The 19,526-nt window shown below is 38.6% G+C and overlaps 1 protein-coding gene across 4 annotated transcripts in view; it reads left to right on the top strand.

Annotated features, from left to right (window-relative positions):
• LOC140133095 (cadherin-9-like) overlaps nt 1-19,526 on the top strand; it is a 126,772-nt gene that overhangs the window by 36,902 nt on the left and 70,344 nt on the right. For 3 of the 4 annotated variants that reach the window (XR_011855788.1, XM_072152745.1, XM_072152743.1), the window contains exon 3: nt 18,143-18,437. The exons of the other annotated variant lie outside the window; for it this stretch is intronic. Coding sequence is in view for 2 of the 3 variants with exons in the window: in XM_072152745.1 (XP_072008846.1) it covers nt 18,143-18,437 (295 nt within the window). In the remaining variant the exon portion in view is untranslated. The remainder of the gene's footprint in view (nt 1-18,142; nt 18,438-19,526) is intronic. 4 annotated transcript variants of the gene reach the window in all.

Consider the following 19,526-nt stretch of genomic DNA (forward strand, 5'->3'; position numbering starts at 1 on the left):
TGTGTTATTTCAATCATGTCCTGAGGCTCCATTTGCTTTTTACAACTAGCCAGGAAGAGGAGCCTGGCAGTGTGTCTCTAACACCCTTGTGAGTCTCTGTCTTTCCAAACTGAGGAAATTGACACCTTTGGCAGAATGTGATTCTGGAAGGGGGATGAAAGAAGCAGCAGAGTGTGTTTTTTCCCTCCAAATCTTAGACAATGAGAAATATCATTGCTGTCCATAACTGGGGCATAATTCATATTTATGGGTCCCCGGTTACATAGAATAGTTATGGGGTCTAGATTCACACCTGGAGCAAGAAGCGGAATGTTAGCAACAGGGGGAGTCAGCTAATAGCAGAACACCCCTGATATTAGGCTAGTATGGGGTTAATGGGAATAAGGTACCCGGTTGATTGGAAGTAATGGCACAATTGTGCCATCTTCCAATCAAAAGTTATGGGGTTTTTATAAAACCTCAAACCCAGAAAGTACCTCACTGATGGGAGGGGGATAGAAAAACTCCCCCTCACAGTGACATCACAGCCAGTGGTGGGGGTCAAAATTCCCCTGCGTTTAAATTGATAAAGCAGCCTCATGGCTTTGGTTCAGTTTGGGGGACTCTATCACACAAGAAGACTGGATCGCTGTCTATGCCCAGTCCTCGGGCCAAAGAATTTCTTCCTATTTCAATAGGATGAGATTTTTGTTTCCTTTTTTCTAACTGTTTGTACTGTATGTGTATAGTTTTTTACATTTTTCAGTTTTTTATCTGACAATTTTATTCTTTGAGTGTACTGTATTCTTTTGTACATATATTAAATTGTTCCTTTAATAAGTCTCTGCTTGTAGCCTTAAAGAATCTGAGTTTCCGAAGGGAATTACGTTAATTTTAAGCATAGTCTATGTAGTAAGCGATTGCATGTTCTGTTTGAATTTATAATTATAATATCGTATAAGTAGTGAGTGCATGTGCTGTGTAATCATCAGTGTGCATTGTCTCTGTGGTTGAGATGCCTACTGCCTTCTTTGCGGAAGTAACTCGTGGGTGGTGGCAGTGGATTGACTGGGTGCTGAGATTGCGTGGAGTAAATTTAGCGTTAGGATGCCATTTTGTGGAAGTGGACGGAGCTTAATGGCTAAATTCTGGAACTCCATAGAGTAGGTAGACAGTAGGTAGACAGTAAATATAAAGGGTTGTGTGATAAATATGGTCAGCGGGAGGGGGGCCTTATATTACTTAAATCCCCCACATGCCTCCAGCCTCATGCCAAATATCATAACTGAGTTAAAGCTAGAATTGTCATAAACCCCAAAGGTTGTAGAGCTTCAAAGACTTCCCTCAGCCAGCCTGTATTACATGTTGGTTATGGAGTTATGGTCCATCTTAGCCCAAGAGCAAATACATTTTTGGAATTTGTATCACCAGGGTATCATATAGATATAAATAATTAGGTTCAGCGGTATAAGTATCTTGCGATGAGACCATAGCAAATGGGTCAGGTATAGTATCAATGCGATCCAGGAATTCATTATTACCAGAATATTATACCAAAATTCAATATTACCAGAAGCTTGACCCTTTGACTTCCCCTTGAGAAGCAATGACTTGGTTCTGGATTTAATACCAGGTAGGAGGGTCTTCAAAACCCTGTGTGTCTGCACCTAATATAATCAGAACACCACTGATGCCCATTGTCTTTTGCCTGAGGAAAGCATTTACCATCACAAGCACAGGAATGATCTTTATATGTGGCCTATCAGTTTCCATTAGGACAACACGAGGTAACCTAACATACTGAATTGCTGAAACGTGTGGTACTAACCTTGTATTTTGTACTCTGCTTAACTGTATACATATAAATATATATTGTATTTACTGTTTGTCTATTGTTCCCTTGGGACAATTTAATATAAAATTTAACCTGTGTTGCTCTTTTATCTTGATCATAGTATATAAGTCTGGAAAAAGACGCAAGTCCATCAAGGCCAACTTTTAAGAATTAAATAAATGTTTTATCCCCATAACCCGTGATATTTTTTCTATCCAGAAAGGCATCTAGGCCTCTCTTGAACATGTACATAGAGTCCGCCATAACAACCTCCTGCGGGAGAGAGTTCCATAGTCTCACTGCTCGTACAGTAAAGAACCTTTGTCTATGTTGATGGTAGAACTGCTCTCCTCTAGGCGTAGAGGATGTCCCCATTTCCTGGTCACAGGCCTAGGTATAAAAAGATCTTTGGAGAGATCCTTGTACTGTCCGTTCAGGTATTTGTACATTGTAAAGAGGTCTCCCCTCAGTCATCTTTTTTCTAAACTGAATAATCCCAAATTTTGTAATCTGTCAGTGTATTCTAATACCCCCATTCCCCTAATAAGCCTGGTTGCTCTCCTCTGCACCCGTTCCAGCTCTACTATATCCTTTTTATACACTGGTGCCCAAAACTGTACACAATATTCCATGTGTGGTCTGACCAGGGATTTGTATAAGGGCAAAACTATGTCTTTATCATGAGAATCTATTCCTCTCTTCCCATAATTTTATTTGCTTTAGAAGCAGCCGCCTGGCTCTGGTCACTAAAATTAAGTTTACCATCCACCAATACCCCCAAGTCCTTTTCAGCTCCAGTTTTACTAAGTAATTGACCGTTTAGAACATAATTATACTTTTTGTTTCCATGGCCCAAATGCATAACTTTACATTTATCTACATTAAACCTCATCAACCATTTCTCTGCCCATTCCTCAAGCTTCCACAAATCCCTCTGTAATGCTAAACTATCGACAGCTTAGTATCATCTGCAAATATTGAAACTTGACTGTGTAAACCCACTATAAGGTCATTGATAAAAATATTAAAAAGAAGTGGCCCCAATACTGACTCCTGTGGCACTCCACTGGTAACGTCAACCCAATCTGAGAATGTGCCATTAATGACCACTCTCTGTTTTCTATCACTAAGCCAATTACTTACCCAAATACACAGATTTTCTCCTATTCCCAGCAGTCTCATTTTATATACCAACCTTTTATGTGGCACGGTGTCAAATGCCTTTGAAAAGTCCAGATATACAACATCCACAGCGTCCCCCAGATCCAGTCTTGAACTTACCTCCTCGTAGAAACCAATCAGATTAGTCTGACAGGACCGATCTCTCATAAACCCATGCTGACGTTGGGTTATAAGGTTGTGCACAGTGAGATACTCCAGGATAGCATCTCTAATAAACCCCTCAAATATTTTCCCCACCACAGCAGTTAGACTCACGGGTCTGTAGTTTCCAGGATCGCTATTTGATCCTTTTTTGTATATTGGTACCACATTTGCTATGCGCCAGTCCTGTGGAACATAAACAGTCCTCAGTGAATCTTCAAATATTAAAAATAACGGTCTGTCTATCACTGTACATAGTTCATGCAGAGCCCGGGGGTGTATGCCATCTGGCCCCGGTGATTTATCTATCTTAGTGATTGCGAGGTGGCGCCGTACCTCTTCCTGGGTTAAACTGTTGACATTCCAAAAAGGGGATTTTCCTGGGTAATGACAGTTGAGAAGGCGACATTCAGTAGATTGGCCCTTTCCTCATCTACTTCCACCATGACCACCATGTTATTTCTAAGGGGACCCACACTCTCTGTTTTTAGTTTCTTATCATTTATATACTTGAAAAACAGCCCCTTCCAGTAATCTGTCAACCTGATCTGCAACATGCCGAACCCGAGCACCCGGCAAACAACACACTGTTCGGTATCCACGGTCTTTGTGACAGATTGCCCTGTGTGTTCCCCTAATAATCGAATCTCCCACTACCAGCACCTGTCTGATCTTGCCTGTGCTCCCATTACCCTTCTTACTGGAGCAGACAGTCCCCTGGTTGCTAGAGGCCATGTCTTGCTGCAGCATTGCTACCCCAGAGCTGATATCCCCCTCATCCGCCAGTCTGGCAAACTTATTGGGGTGCACCAGATCAGGACTAGACTCCCTACATCTCTTCCCTCTACCCCACCTTCTACATGTTACCCAACCAGCTGCCCCCTCACTCTGCACCTCCATACTTCCCTCCCCACACCCATCTTCCCCAGAGAGTTTGTGCTCCAGGAGCAGCAAACTTCACTCCATATTGTCAATTGCCCGCAGCCTTGAAACTTGCTCATTTAGATCCAGAATCTGGTATTCCAGATGAGCAATTTTCACACATCCCACACAGCAATATTCCCCCTCGAACGGCTGTTCAAGCAAAGCATACATGGCACAGGATGTACACTGTGTAGCAATGCCACTTATGGAGTCCATTGTTCTAATGGGGATTACAATAGAAATATGCACAGAAAGAAGAATTTACAGTCAAAGTAACACAAAATACAGCAGTTACCTGCTGAAGCCCCTCAAACTTAAGTCCCTTAAACATAAGTTACACTTAAGACACTGCACACACTTCAGATCAATGCACACTCGCCACCAAGCTCCCACACTCGCTTTTCTGATGCTTTTTTTAAAGGTTTTGTGCCACAAAAATCTGCTGAGCTCACTGCAACAAAGTCTGGCTGATCCATGAATCCCCACGTGTCTCAGTTATATATATGCTACCGGGTTGGTTTATTCAACCTATATAATCCCTTTACTGACCAGGTTTATATTAAAGAAGAACTGGTAGCAGCTTAATTGGGTTTATAAGGTTCTGTTTCATGGAGGCTAGTGAAAGGGGTCTTTCAGCCATTCAGGGTTGTGATTTATTGTTGTGCCATATCCGGAGGTTGTGCAGACAACTCTAAATCACTTCCTGCACCTTTCAGAACCTGTGCATTCTGGGAGTGTCTATAAAAGAATAATTAACTGTCCTTGTGTTGCCTTCAGGGGTCTGACATGTCACATTTTCCTTCACAGTTTGCTATAGAATCTGCTTCTGTGAATCTTTATTATTATAAGAAGTAGAAAAAAAATAACTTGTTATTATTAACATTTACATGTCTTTCTTTGTTATCCACAAAGTTTCTAATCTACCAAAAATACACCAAAGAAGTTTTACATTTTAAGCCTAATAATTATAGGGAAATGGAACTTTGAGTGTCAATTAGTAATGCAATATCTGTGAAATATTGTATGCTCCTAACAGTCATCAAAATGCAAAACAGCAGACTTTCCAAAGATGTTCTTTGGAAGTAAGTGTACTTCATTGTTTTATAGAAGTTTTCAGTAATACTAATGATTTCTCTAAGTAGCTTTTTGTATTGTAAAATGTAAAATGAAATGGCGATGGTTTAAGACTAAATAATTCATTTGTATTTTTGCAGATGCCTTAAAACTGCAAATTTCAGAACAGTGGCGCTTCTAAAATAAATTTCTATTAGAAAGCTATTACAAATACAGTAAGAATGGTGAATGCATAAGTGTATAGAAAAAGGCAAGTTCAGACATGTCAGTTTTCATTCCCTGAGGACATAACACATAGTATGTGCTTAAGCCCTTACCGCTCAGCGCCGTACTACTACTGTGTGGGCTCCCGCCGAGATCAGGAGTTGCAGGGTGTCAGCTGTAATCCACTGCTGACATCCATGAATAACGACGGAAAAGCAAGGATGTCCAGCACTCGTGTATAGGGTAAGATAAAACTACTTGAAAGCTTTATTTCTTTCTGGTTAAAAACGGGAGTGTAATCAGCGACATCGAAAAATGTTGTGGAGCTAACAAGCTCTAAGTCTAAAAAGTGGTAATCGGACCTACGCGTTTCGGACGCTTTGCATTGTGGTCCTTAGTCATGGTCCATGAATAACACCTGCTGTTGGAGTGGGCTCGGACTGCTGCATTTTACTTGCCTGCCAGGGGTCTCTGCACCAGGCTCCCTCGTGCCGTCTTCATTCCTATGGCAGCCGCAGGTTGTTGTTAAAATAGGAGATACCAAACCCAAAATGGTAACACTGGAAAAAGCATTACATCCAGCAAAAAATATGCCGTCATATGGCCCCAATAATGAAAAAGCTAAAATGTTATAGCCTACAAATTGAGCCAATGAGAAAACTAAAATTCTGGCATCTGCGGGGCGCTCCTTCCCTTCTGCACCTCGCTGTGCACCCTTTAAAGAAGTAATGGCCACATATGGGGGTCTCTGTATTCAGAAGAAATTGTATAACAAATTGTAAGATGGGTTTTCTCTTTTTGTCTTTTGGAAATGTGTAAATTTTAGGGCTAAATGAATGTATACTGACAAAAAAATTCTAAATTTCTAAATTTCACCCCCATTTTGATTCAATTACTATGAAGATCTAAAGTGGTTAACAATCTTTCTAAAAGTTGTTTCTGATTGTTTGAAAAATAGATTGATAATGTAGAGTGGTTTTAATGCCAAGTATTTAAAATTTCATTCAAAACAGTATTCATCCCCAAAATAGTCATAGTGATATTCGATTTGTAAGCCGTGTGACATCAAAATAAATACATCTGAGAACTGTTTTTCAGCAATTTATTTAGGTGGTATATCCATCTGCCTGATAACACACTAATTTTGAATTTTTTTCAAAATTTTTTCAAATATTTTTCAAATATGCCCTGTGTCACTATAAGTGGTTATAGCTTTGGAAAGCTATAAGATATCCAGGGGATTTTGAGACTGTTTTCTCATGACACATTGTACTTCAAATTAGTTAAAAAATTTGGATAAATTCTTTTGAAACAGAAATTTTGAGAGAGGCCTATATAATAGCAAGTCTTGTAAATTACTCCATTATGGAAGCTACGCACCTTAAGTTATGAAAAAGCACTTTTACGAAGTTTGTTAACTTTAAAAATGCTTTTTAGGGGTTAAAAAATGGAGGCACAGTGTCAGTACCTGTCCAGTAAACAACGCAACCACAACCAGGCTTGGCGCTAGCTGTCAGACTACGTAAGTGGTGGCGAACTTACCCTGCAACGTCTCTGCGGGCCAAGGCCCTGCCTAAAGCAGATAAACCACCCTGATAAGGGCGAACCCACTATCAGGAACCTAACTGATGGTCCCTGAGCGACCCTACAACATGACAGAGGAAACTTACTTTGTCTGGCAGCTGCTGGATGGTGGAGCGGACAGGTAACGGAAATACAGGTATAGACCAGTGTTCACACTGGCACACAGAAACCAACAAGACTGAACAGGTAACCGGAATACAGGAATAGACCAGTGTTCACACTGGTGCACAGAATACAAACACAGGACTGAGACAGGGACAAACAATAGATATATACAGGTCTTCAGGCAGGTATACACAGGTCATATCCAGATACAGGTACAGGTGGGATATACACAGGTCAGGTCAAGATCAAACGGGTTATATGTAGGTCAAGTCAAGATCAAACAGGTTATATACAGGTCAGGTCAAGATCAAACGGGTTATATATAGGTCAAGATCAAGCCTGTAATATACAGATCAGGTACAGATATAGGCAGACAAACGGAGACAGGTAAAACTAAACTAGAAACACAGGGAACACAAGACTCAAAATAACCAGCCAGGTCTGATGGGAGCAGGCAGGTATATATGCCGATCCCGGACACGCTCCCAGTAGCACACTGGAGGAAGTGTCCATCAGGCTAGTAACCCTTGCTGGGCAGGACAGAAATGCAAGGAGCATGGTGTGGCTCAGTTAACCCAAACACAAGCCACAGTTCACACACACAAATAAACGCCATGTATTCCACCAACTGCGGATAGAGCGTCGTTCAGGCACGGACGTTACACACAGTCTACAAATTGTAATATTTTTGGACAATACATTCATTTTGGGTGGAAAATGAAACATTTACAGTGGATTAAGTGACAAAAAGCATAACAAAGTTTAATACTCAATTTCTACCGAGTGTACCGATACCCCATATGTGGTGGTAACCTGCTGTATGGGCACACGGTTGGTCATAGAATAGAGGGAACGCTGTTCAGAGCAGACATTGTCAGATTGTACAGGCTTTATCGTATTTTTCGGACTATAAGACGCTTCTTACTATAGGATGCACCCCAGATTTTGGCTTCCAAAAAAGGAAAATATATTTTACACCAATTAAAATATCCCTGTTGGTCGCACTAAAGCACAGCACACACAGATCTGCTCCATCCATACATTTACACATACAGCTCTGCATCATACATACAGTTACATACACAGCTCTGCATTATCCATACAGTTACACACACACACACAGCTCTGCTTCATCCATAGAGTTACACACACAGCTCAGTTATACACACAGAACCCCCCACACTTCCTCCATTCCCCTTCTTCTTACCCTGTCCCATGGTAGCATGTCCCCATTCTCAGCAGTATGTGGTGATGTAAGAAGCATAACTCTGGGAGTTAAGGTGCAGCACAATATCAGGGCATCACCCGATCAGGAGGGTCTGGCAGTGCTGAATCCTCCTGACTTTTGGTCTATAAAACGCAGGTACTTTTCAGCAAGACTTTTTCTTGCTAAAAATTGCGTCTTATAGTCCAAAAAATATGGTAATTATTTTTCTTCTTTTAATATGGAAATATGGGGGATTATTTTTTTGCCACATGAGATGCCCTTTTTTGTTGGGTACATAATGTTGGGGCATCTGTAGCTAATTTATAAGATTTTATTAACCCTTAGTTAGTGGAGAAAATGAAAATCATCATTTTTTTTGGGCCATTCACCATACCATAAAATAATATATTATTTTTATTCTATGGGTCGCCACGATTACGGAAATACCTAATTTATATAGATCCCCCCCCCCCCAATTTTACTGAATAAAAACTAAGTTGGAGAAAATGTTGTTAATTTTAGCATCACTGTCTTTTTGAATGTATTACTTTTTTATTTTTGGGCTGACAAATCTGGTTTGTCAAAAGGGTATTGTTCTTTTTAATGGTCTTATTTTCGTTTAAGTAATTATTTCTTTTGAGAGCATTTTGAGAGCATTTTTAAAGAGTATTAATTAAAAAAAATATATTTTTTCTAAATATTTTTCACCATGTGGGTTCACCGTGTGGGTCCAGTAATGATTCTGTTTTATTATACAGATTGTCATGGATGCAGCGATACAAGATATGTGGGGGGTTTGAGTATTTTATTTAATTTTACTGAATATAAACTAATTTGGAAAAATGTTGTTTGTTTTAGCATCACCATCTCTTCAGATGCATAATGTTCTTTTTAGTGGTCTTATTTTAGAGTGAGTAATATTTTTTGTTATCACTTTCTAGAGCATTTTTTTAAGGGAATTTATTAAAAATGATCTATTTTTGGAAGGTTTTTTTGAAGGGGTTTTCTGCATTTACCTTGCAGGTCCAAATTTCTGTTTTATTATACAGAAAGGATGTGTCAATCCCAAATATGTGGGGGGTTTGGTGTATTTGTGCTTTTTATACTTTATTTTGTGTTTGCATTGGAAAGTGCATTTTAGAGGCTTACATTTTTATTTATTTTAATGTTTTAAACTTATAATTTTTTTTTTACTTTTTTTACTTATTCAAACTTCAACTTGAACTAGCGCTGCTCTGATCTTTGGTTCAAGTCCAATACACTTTTCTACAGTATTAATTCAGACAGAGTAAACTGTCTGGCATGCTCTTTATACTGAAATAAATTCGAAGATTTACTATTATCACCTGCAGCATTCATTGAAGGCAATGCCAATTTATGATAGGTTCTTCAGGTTTGTTATTAAGATGAATTTGTATGTAAGTTGAAACAGCTATATTTATAATATATTATTAGAATTGTAATACCAGACCATTTTTTTTGTCCTTATTACAAAATTTTGTCCTGTCATGTGTAAGAGAGTGAACCTAGAGGGCGCTGGAGAGCGACCCACAACCAGGATTGAAAAGGACCTTGACCACTCCCATCCCTGGCCAACTTCAGAGGGAGAGCTTACAGCAAGCAATGCTGTGTTTCCTGCAGTCAGCAGGAGGATTTTGGACCAATTGGAGATAGGCAGGTGGTCTGTCCCAAGAGGACTGGAATCCAGAAAGGACATTGTTTAGTTTGAGCTTACTTTGAGCCAGAGATCTGAGGAGGAACCTCAGCAGAGTTTATTGAGCCTAGAAGGTAGCTAGGGTCCAAGAAGTAAGGTAGTACCTTATGTAGGGGCTAAGCTATTTTATTATTTTTGTTCCTGTAAAAGTTGTAAAGCTGAATAATGCCATTTCTTTTGGATATCTACAAGCTCCTGCGTTATTGCTTTGGCACTCAGTACCACAAATGACGCCTGTGAAGCCAGCAGCTCTGATCTTTGATTCTAAGTTACCCCCAAACCTTCACACATGGGAGCAAGGATTATCAATAAAGCTTCATTACAAACACCAAACAGCTGATCATTGCAGCCTGGGAGTAAAGTAAAAAATCCAGTTAGCTTTACTAGAGGTCACAGTGGGCAGAGAGGTAATAGTAACTAGGGGTTGTTTTTAAGTCGTGTGTCCTTAAGTCGGGTACTGCCTGTAGCTTCAAATGTTTAAAATGGTATAATCTAAATAATAATTCTAATTTGTTATAATGGAATATAACAAGAAACAAGAACTGAAATAGAAGTAAAAGATGACTGAATACAAACATATTATGTATTTTGGCTGCCAATAATTTATAATGAAGTATGCTAAACTAAATGTATGATATAAATGTTATACTGGGTAATTTACTAGCTAAGAAGTACTGCCAAATATTGAACACTCTGATGCCAAAAGTTTCATTACATCATAAAGATCAATTATCATGAACAGATTGCATTGATAATGCAATATTTCAGTTCAAATGTCTTCTGAGGTCCCACTAAAAAGATTATCTATACATTTCATTTGGGGTTACCTGAAGCTTTATATAACTCATATCAATAAATATTATATGCTTAAGTTCACATTTGTAATTTGTGATTTCCCATTGATAATCTTTTTAAAGAATTAAGTTAGTTAGTTTTGTCTCCCTGAAGTCACTTGTAGTTTATTTATTATGTATGATAGAAAAATATGGGTAACTGTTTTACACCATGGAATGCATCTGATTGTGTCTGATATGTTTTAGTTCATATTCTTTAATCAAAATCAAATAATATATAATTATAGTTTTGCTTTTTATGTGTTAATTATTAATTTATTTTTACTATATCTAAGCCACAGTTCAACATTATGGCATGCCCTAGTGACTGCATATGCCAAATTTCCATAATTCATAGCCATGCCTCTTAATGCAGCATCTAAGGTTGGAAGGCTGACCCTGTTAGACATGAAAAACAGTCAGGGTTGTCCATCTCGAATTCCTGCTGTTTACATATTTTGGTTTGAAATAAAGAGACGCAATAAAGGTTCTAGTGACTTATGAATGGTGAATAACATAAAACATTTGCTACCACTTGAAGAAATGTGAACATTACCATACATGTGCCCTAGAAGTAAATCATTCTTTAAAAAACCTCATGAAGTTAATGTCAAAATAAAAAAAAAAGGTTGTATGGGTCAGAGCCAATCAGTATGTGTCCAGGTGTGGTTACCTATTGTTTGTATTGTAAATAATAGCCTTTAACCCCTTAACGCTGAAGCCACTTTTCACCTTCCTGACACGGCCCATTTTTTAAAATGTGACATGTGTCTATTTAAGTGGTTATAACTTTGGAACGCTTTAGCATAGCCAGTTGATTTTGAGATTGTTTTTTCGTGACACATTGTACTTCATGTTGGTTGAGAAATTTAATCAATATGTTTAGTATTTATTTATGAAATAAATGGAAATTTGGCAAAAATTTTTTTTAAAAAACAATGTTTTCCAAATTAAAAATTTTTGGAAAGTTGGTCATATCACTAAAATAACTTGATAACTAACATTCTCCATATGTCTGATTTAACTTGGCATCATTTTTCAAACATCTTTTCCTTTTTTTTGGATGTTAGGAGGCTTATAACTTTAGGTGCAATTTTTCAGATTTTCACGAAAATCATCAAAACCTACTTTTGGAGGGTCAATTTAGTTAGAAGTGACTTTATAAGGCCCACATGACAGGAAACCCCCACAAATGACACCATTTTAGAAACTGCACCCCTCAAAATATTCAAAACAACCTTTGGGAATTTTGTTAACCCTTTGAGCGTTTCATGAGGGTGAAAGATAAATGAAGGTGAAATTACAGAAATGTAATTTTATCTCACTATAGATTCATTGAACACTAAAATTTGCACCTTCACAATGGGTTAAAAAGGAAAATGCATTTTACAATGTTTAGGGCAATTCCTCCTGAGCATGCCAATACCCATTTTGTCCCTGTAGCCTGCTGTACGGGCACAGGGGGGCACCTGGAATGGAAAGAGCGTTGTTTCGTTTTTGGAGGGAAAATATGGCTGAAAAAATTTTCATGTGACAGGATGCATTTGGAGAGCCATAATTGTACCAAAACAGAGGAAAGCCCCAACAAGAGAAACCATTTTGCAAAGTACACCCCTTGGAGAGTTTAGCAAGGTGTAATTTGTGTATTTGCCCCAACAGGTGTTTGATTCAATTAGGTCCCAAAAAGGAAAAAGGTGAAAATTTTCTCAAAAAAGTCAAGTTTACCCCAAATTTTTGTAAGCCACAAGGGATAAAAGATGAAACAACCCCCATAAATGTGTAAAACTATTTCTCCTAAGCACAGAACTGCACCACTTTTGCATATAAAGTGTTGTATGAGTACACAGTTGGGCTCAGAAGGGAAAGAGGGGCTTTGGCCTTTTAGAAGCCAGATTTGACAATCATCCTTTACATGTGTCAGGATGCATTTGGAGAGCCCTAGTGGTACCAAAACAGAGGGGAACCCCAACAAGTGTCACCATTTTAGAAAGTGCACCCTTTGGAGAATTTAGCAAGGTGTAATTTGTGTATTTTCCCCTACAGGTTTTTACTTGAATTAGGTCCTTAAAAGGAAAAAGATGAACATTTTCCCCAAAAAGTCACTTTTAAGGCTAATTTTTGTATCCCATAAGGCATTAAATATGAAACAACCCCAAAAAATGTGTACTAGCATTTCTCCCGAGTATAAAATTGCCCCACACATGCAAATAAAATGTTGTATGGGTACGCAGTGAAGCTCAGAAGGGAAAGAGGGGCGTTGGCCTTTTAGAAGCCAAATTTGACAGACATCCTTTACATGTGTCAGGATGCATTTAGAGAGCCGTAGTGGTACCAAAACAGAGGGGAACCCCAACAAGTGTCACCATTTTGGAAAGCACACCCCTTCGAGAAGGTGTAATGTGTGTATTTGTCCGTAAAGGTGTTTGATTTAATTAGGACTTAAATAGGAAAAAGGTGCCGGGGCCAGAAGCTTGACGTAATAATACTGCATTTTGCGGGAACGCACCTCCCGCCATGCAGTATTATTATGTCAAATGTCGGGAATGGGTTAAAGAGATTGGTCATAGTTTGGAGCCCTTATTTGAATATAAGGTATACAGTCCCCGGGTTACATACACAATTGGTTCTGTAGGTTTATTTTTAAGTTCTAATTGTTTAAGTTTTTCCACTTCCAACTGGTTGCTGAAAGTGTTTTTCCCTTAGCATCTAAGGGTGGAGTACTAATGTCAGGATTGAGCACCATTTAAAGGGGTATTCCAGGAATATGAACATCTGACACAAAAACCCATGATGATATAAATAAATGAGCACAACAATACTCAATGTCATTAGTCACAAAATGGAGCTTAAATAGTTAGATATTATGATTTACAAAATTTATGGCCTCTCTAAAGTAGGTGGAGTTCTCACTAAGATGGCCGTCACTGGAAACTACAAGTCCCAAGATCCTTTAGTTCTCAGTAACTCCTCCTACCTCTTATGCTCTGCTCCCAGTGATGATCTAACAGGTTTTCTTGCTCTGTTACCATGGTAATGATGTGTAACTGCCATCACCACAAGACTGGCCATACTGGATGCACTGCAACCAACTGACTACAGCCAAACCTAGTGGTGATCACATGACCTGCCCAGGCAGGTGCAGAACATGTGATGGGGACATGTGACCAGCGGCCATCTTCTGTCCTGTGTCTGCTCTGGATCACGCGAAGGAAATTAACGGACTGATTAAAGGGCCAGTAGCATTTTAATTCTTCATTACTGTGTATGTCATCAGCATTTTTCTGCTAACGGGAGCAAAATTTTAAATGACAACTAATTACATATTAGCTTATATTTTAAGGAACCATTTGTATTTGAACTATGCCGATTCCTGGAATACCCCTTTAATCTACAATGTAACTGTCATAAGTTCTGTGGTCAAGAATTATGAGCCTCTATATGGCAACTGTACTCTTCACACAGGGATTTCAACGGGATTCATTTCTGGAAAAGGTGCAAGCCACTCCATTTGAGATACTCCACCCCCCAACAGCTTTTTCCTAATGATGCAACATGATGAGCTGCTATCCATGAGGAAAAATTATGATGCTATCCATGAAGAAACATGATGTCAGTGCCTGGTTTTGTCAAGTTATCTAGAATACAGGCCATTGCGTTAAAGAAATGGTTTTCAATGGTCTGATGTGACATTTTGGTGCCTCTTACCTCCCTGAAATGTGGTAGAAGTTGTGTAGCATTCCACATCCAGTTCTGCAGGGCATTGTGCATCATATCTATAAATTTAATTTGAGTTTACTAGAGATGAGCGAGCACTAAAATGCTTGAGTGCTCGTTACTCAAGTCGAACATTTCCCGATGCTCCAGTGCTCGTTTCGAGTAACGAACCCCATTGAAGTCAATGGGAGACTCAAGCATTTTTCAAGGGGACCAAGGCTCTGCAATAAAATTTGTCATTTTATTGAGAAATAACTCGAAACGAGCACTCGAGCATCAGAAAAAGTCTGTGTTCTGATTCACAACTCTTTGAGGTTTATGTAGGAAAGCAGGGAACTGTCCATGGTGCTGAAATGCCTCGTGTCATACTACACCAGGTACATCATAACAATTATTCAGCTGTATTTACAAAACATGCTGCAGCAGCTACAATGTATCTGTCTTACAAATACATCTATCATTGCTGAAAGAAAAGACTGAGAAATAAAACTTATTTACCTGCTTTGTGTCTCTTTCCAGAAACAGCTTTCCTTTCTTCCTAATAGATCCAAGGATCTCCCTGTCTTACACAGCATAGCCAGATATCTGCGGTCTTGCCGAAAAAGTCAGTGTTCTAAGTTAGCAGATGTATGGAAACATGTGCAATGTGTTCTCCACACATATTGTTCTTCACATACTATTGTGAAGAACAGTGTGTGAAGAACAGAAAGTATTGTGAAGAACAGTGAAATGTGTGGAGAACACATTGCAGATGTTTCCATACATCTGCTAACTCCTAACTCAAAATGAGCACTATAGCAGGCAAGATACTCGTCCGAGCAACGAGACGTTTCGAGTACCCTCGAACGAGTATCAAGCTCAGACGAGTATGCTCGCTCATCTCTAGAGTTTACCTGTTCATATTGAGTCAGTCATCACTATGAAATGTGAGCAAAGGGAATCCACTCAATGCCTTTTTCTGATTTTTTCTTCCAGCATTTCTGTGTCTATATGTAGCAAAAATAAAGCAAAAGTATGCAGCACTCAGCAAAAATCTTCTCTATTGAATTTCAGCAATAAGACAGAGAGATAAAAAGCTGGACATTCAGTAACAGAGGCGGACGGATTTTGCGCAATCCTGCGCTCAGTTAAGCACTTGACTAAGTGCCGGATAAGATATGCTGGATAAAGATTATTTCTCTTTATGTGTTTCTAGTTTTTCTAGGACAAAACAAAAAGATGGCACCTGGCTGCCTGCTAAACTCAGCAATAACATAATAGCAAATATACATTATGTAAAGTATGCATTATGAGCTGATCAGTACCCTATCAAATTTATTAGACTATTGTATTAACCAATTAGAAGTTGGATTGAATATTAACCAATCAGAGGTGTTATTTTAATAGCCAATCATAAACTATTGTTCAAATGTATATTAAAGAATCATGCTTGTAGTTAAGACATTACACCCCGCTTAAACATCTATAAATAAAGGGGTTTGACCAACCCACAATTGGGAATTTTTGCTGAGTTCTACACCTTCCTTTTGAGCTCTGTTATTCTTCAGTCACAATGTAATTCACCTACAGCCCATGCCCAGATCTCTTGTGTGGCAGACCTTATCTGCTTCAACATACTGTATGATAGTAAAAGCTCAGTGGTTAATTCCTGCTTGAGAACATCCTGCTTGAAGCTTTGCAATGCCAAGCCACTGTTGCTCATTTGTTAGGTTTTGTCTTGGTCTTCTAATGTCAAAATGTGAAATATAACTGTTTAAATATAAATTGCAATTGAATCAAGATGATTTAGTGATTTATGGATCAAACTCATGTTTTGGACATTTTAGCTAATACATACCAATTCCCTCCTCCTAAACCCTAACTTAAATGCGCACCAGTAAGCAATGTGTCTGAAAAGGGAAGCACTTAATGGTCAACATTCTCCTGTATTTTAAGGTGACAATGTTGGGAAGGTCATGTTCAGTAAAACAAAAGTACAATAAAATAGAAACACTCCCATCCCTTTCTGTTGCATGATGCTAACCTATTTGGCTGCCTTCTCCTGTTTACTCCTTGGTGTGTTCTTAGCTGGACATCAAATATCTCAACTTTTTCCATTTGTGAACTGTTTGTCCACTGGGTGTTGCACAGCATGTCACCGTGTGTTTATCACTATTTTCTCACTCATTCATTGCCATTTTAGTATTTGTATAGGGTATACTTGATGCCTTTTATAAGATGTATATATAGTCCTTTTTATTGTTCATATTTGCATAATCACTTTATTGTGTTATAGTATTTTATGATGAAGTCATTGTTGTTATGCAAATAAGATAATATGAATATTCACATTTGCACATAGGGGTTATTCATTTTCATGGTCGTACTTACATTGGCCTTGGTTGTCTTGACGAGGGGCCACGCTTACCCGCTCCATAGTGATTGGTTCTCCACCGCTGCATAGTCTCGCGATGTACAGGATCCTGTGCCTAAGTTGATGAGTGTTATCCTCCTGTAGCTTTTGATCTTTTGATGTGTGTACGAAGTCTCGCAATATTTAGTGTATTAATTGTTGTAACATGTGATCGGTGGCGGTGGCGGATTTCTGCTGCGATCCGATCCTCACAGCTGAGGTTAATTTATCGCATTCCAGCTATTGGTTGATGGGAATTTAAATATGAGTATGTCCGTTTGCTTGGTACCCCCCAGAGGAAGCCATTGTAGGCGAAACACGTGTCGGGGTAGTTTCTTTTAGCCTGTGATCTTTTGCTTTTTCTGTCATTAATTATGCTCCACTTACTATTTCCTGTATATTTTACATGGTCTTAACAAATATAGCACTTTATTTGCACTTTTGCCAATGTATATTGTGGTTAAATTGATTATGCTGCTACTTAGCACTTAATGTTATTAGGATTCTCCTATGTTCATAAATTGACTCCCGGGCTAATGTGTAATTTCTTGTCTGTGTGTTGATTTTATGTGTTTGCCAATTTTATTATTGTGTAAACTTTTTTGATTGATTTAATAAAATTATGCATTTGTATTACTCTTTGCTTCATGCATTGTTTTTGATAGGTGTATACATTTGTGAACTGTGTTTTGTTAGGACATGATATGCAAGTTGCAAGTCTTATTGTCAGTTATAGTATGTAACATAACTGCTACTCAATTATAACATTATGAAAGGGGTTATCTGAGTTTGGTTTTCCATTGCAGAAAAAGGTGTTTATATTGTCTTATTCCCTGATTTTTTCCCCTATTATGAAATAAGCTGAATTCCTGAGGCACAGCCAGGAATTGTGTTAATTTTCCCATCATGTCATAACCATGCCAATCGGGGTGAAAGGGCATAACGGGGAATGGGCAGTGGCAGAGTAACCAGGTGCAGGGTGTTCCTTCTCTGTGTAATACCTATACCATTTGCCAGACCTGATCAGCATAAGACTCCCCCCCCCCCCCACCTCACAGTATCTCTTTCTGTAGATTTAAATCTGAAGCACAATAATATCTTCCACATAATCTGTTGTGAATGAATGTATTGCATGACAAATGTGGAGCTGAACCGATGCATAATCTGCAACTAAATCTGTAACAAATTTCCATGTAACATACCCTATTTTAAAACAATTTTAATAATTAAATCTTATTTTAATCTTTTTCATCAGTTGTACACAGATCAGGACAATGGAGAAGGAAATTTAAAGTTTGTTTTATCAGGAGATGGAGCTGGCAGTGTTTTTATAATCAATGAAAATACTGGGGACATTCAAGCTGCAAAAAGATTGGACAGAGAAGAAAAGTCAACTTATGTTCTTCGTGCCAAAGCTATAGACAAAATAACAGGGAGACAAGTGGAACCAGAATCAGAGTTTATCATTAAGATTCATGATATCAATGACAATGAACCAAAGTTTAACCAAGATGTTTATACTGCAACTGTCCCTGAAATGTCAGAAGTTGGTGAGTAATATTAACATCTTATTTATTACACAGTGCACTCCACAAGTAGTTTAAGCAATTTATACTACCAGGTTATTATATGAAAAATGTCAGAAAAACACTTTTGTGGCTATATGTGAGATATAAATATGTCACAACTATTTAACTACAGCATATGCAACAAATAAAAATATATTACACAGTGGGGCTCATTTACCAAGGATCTGAAAGCCGTGCTTTCGTCTGGTTTCCCGAATATTTCTGTTTTGCGCCGAATTGCCCCAGGATTTTTGGCGCACGCAATCGGATTATGGCGCATCTGTGCCGGCTTTCACGCGGCAGAAATCGGGGGCCGTGGCCGTCGGACAACCCCACGTATTCGGAAAAACCGCGGAATTTAAAAACCGATTTATGTTGCAATGCAATGCACCAGGAAGAAGGTGAACTCCGGCGGACCTCGGCGCAGCAGCGACACCTGCTGGATATCATGTGCACGACCTTAGTGAATCCTGGCAGAACCAAATCCTTGGTTTTCTCATTTTCCTTTTGCAATACTAATACAATGATCATGTTTCATGAACATCAGTCCCTTTAATGCTAAGAAACAAACTTAAGCAAACATTTATAAGTAAGCCAAGCTAAATGATTTCAGTAAATATATAGAAGCCTAAACTGTCTAAAATTGCATTAAAAAACTTTAGATGCTCTTATGATTAGTGTGACAATAGGAGAGGAGTGGCCTTAACAAATGATTCAAGGTGTTGAATGATGACAGATCAATCATTCAGTTTTGGACAGTTGTATAAATCCAGTAGAGTTTCAGACTGTTAATCTTAAGGGTGATTTATCATAAACTGGCACCTCATGCACATGCATATGATGTAAACCACACCGCTTCCCTTCTCCTGCTATACCCAGTGTCTGGTTGTGCTGCCTGGCAAAGGATTGTGCTGAACAGGCACAGGTTATAGTTAGTGTGCAGCCTGATCAGCTGAAATATACCAATAAAATATTTTCTTAATTGCTTTGTATCATTGTTTCTATCCATTAGCAGAGTTAGAAATCCTGAATTCTACTCTGAATATTGATCCACATCGACTAATTTGCATT

This window comes from Engystomops pustulosus, chromosome 5 (genome assembly GCF_040894005.1).
Source record: "Engystomops pustulosus chromosome 5, aEngPut4.maternal, whole genome shotgun sequence".
Classification (NCBI taxonomy): Eukaryota; Metazoa; Chordata; class Amphibia; order Anura; family Leptodactylidae; genus Engystomops; species Engystomops pustulosus.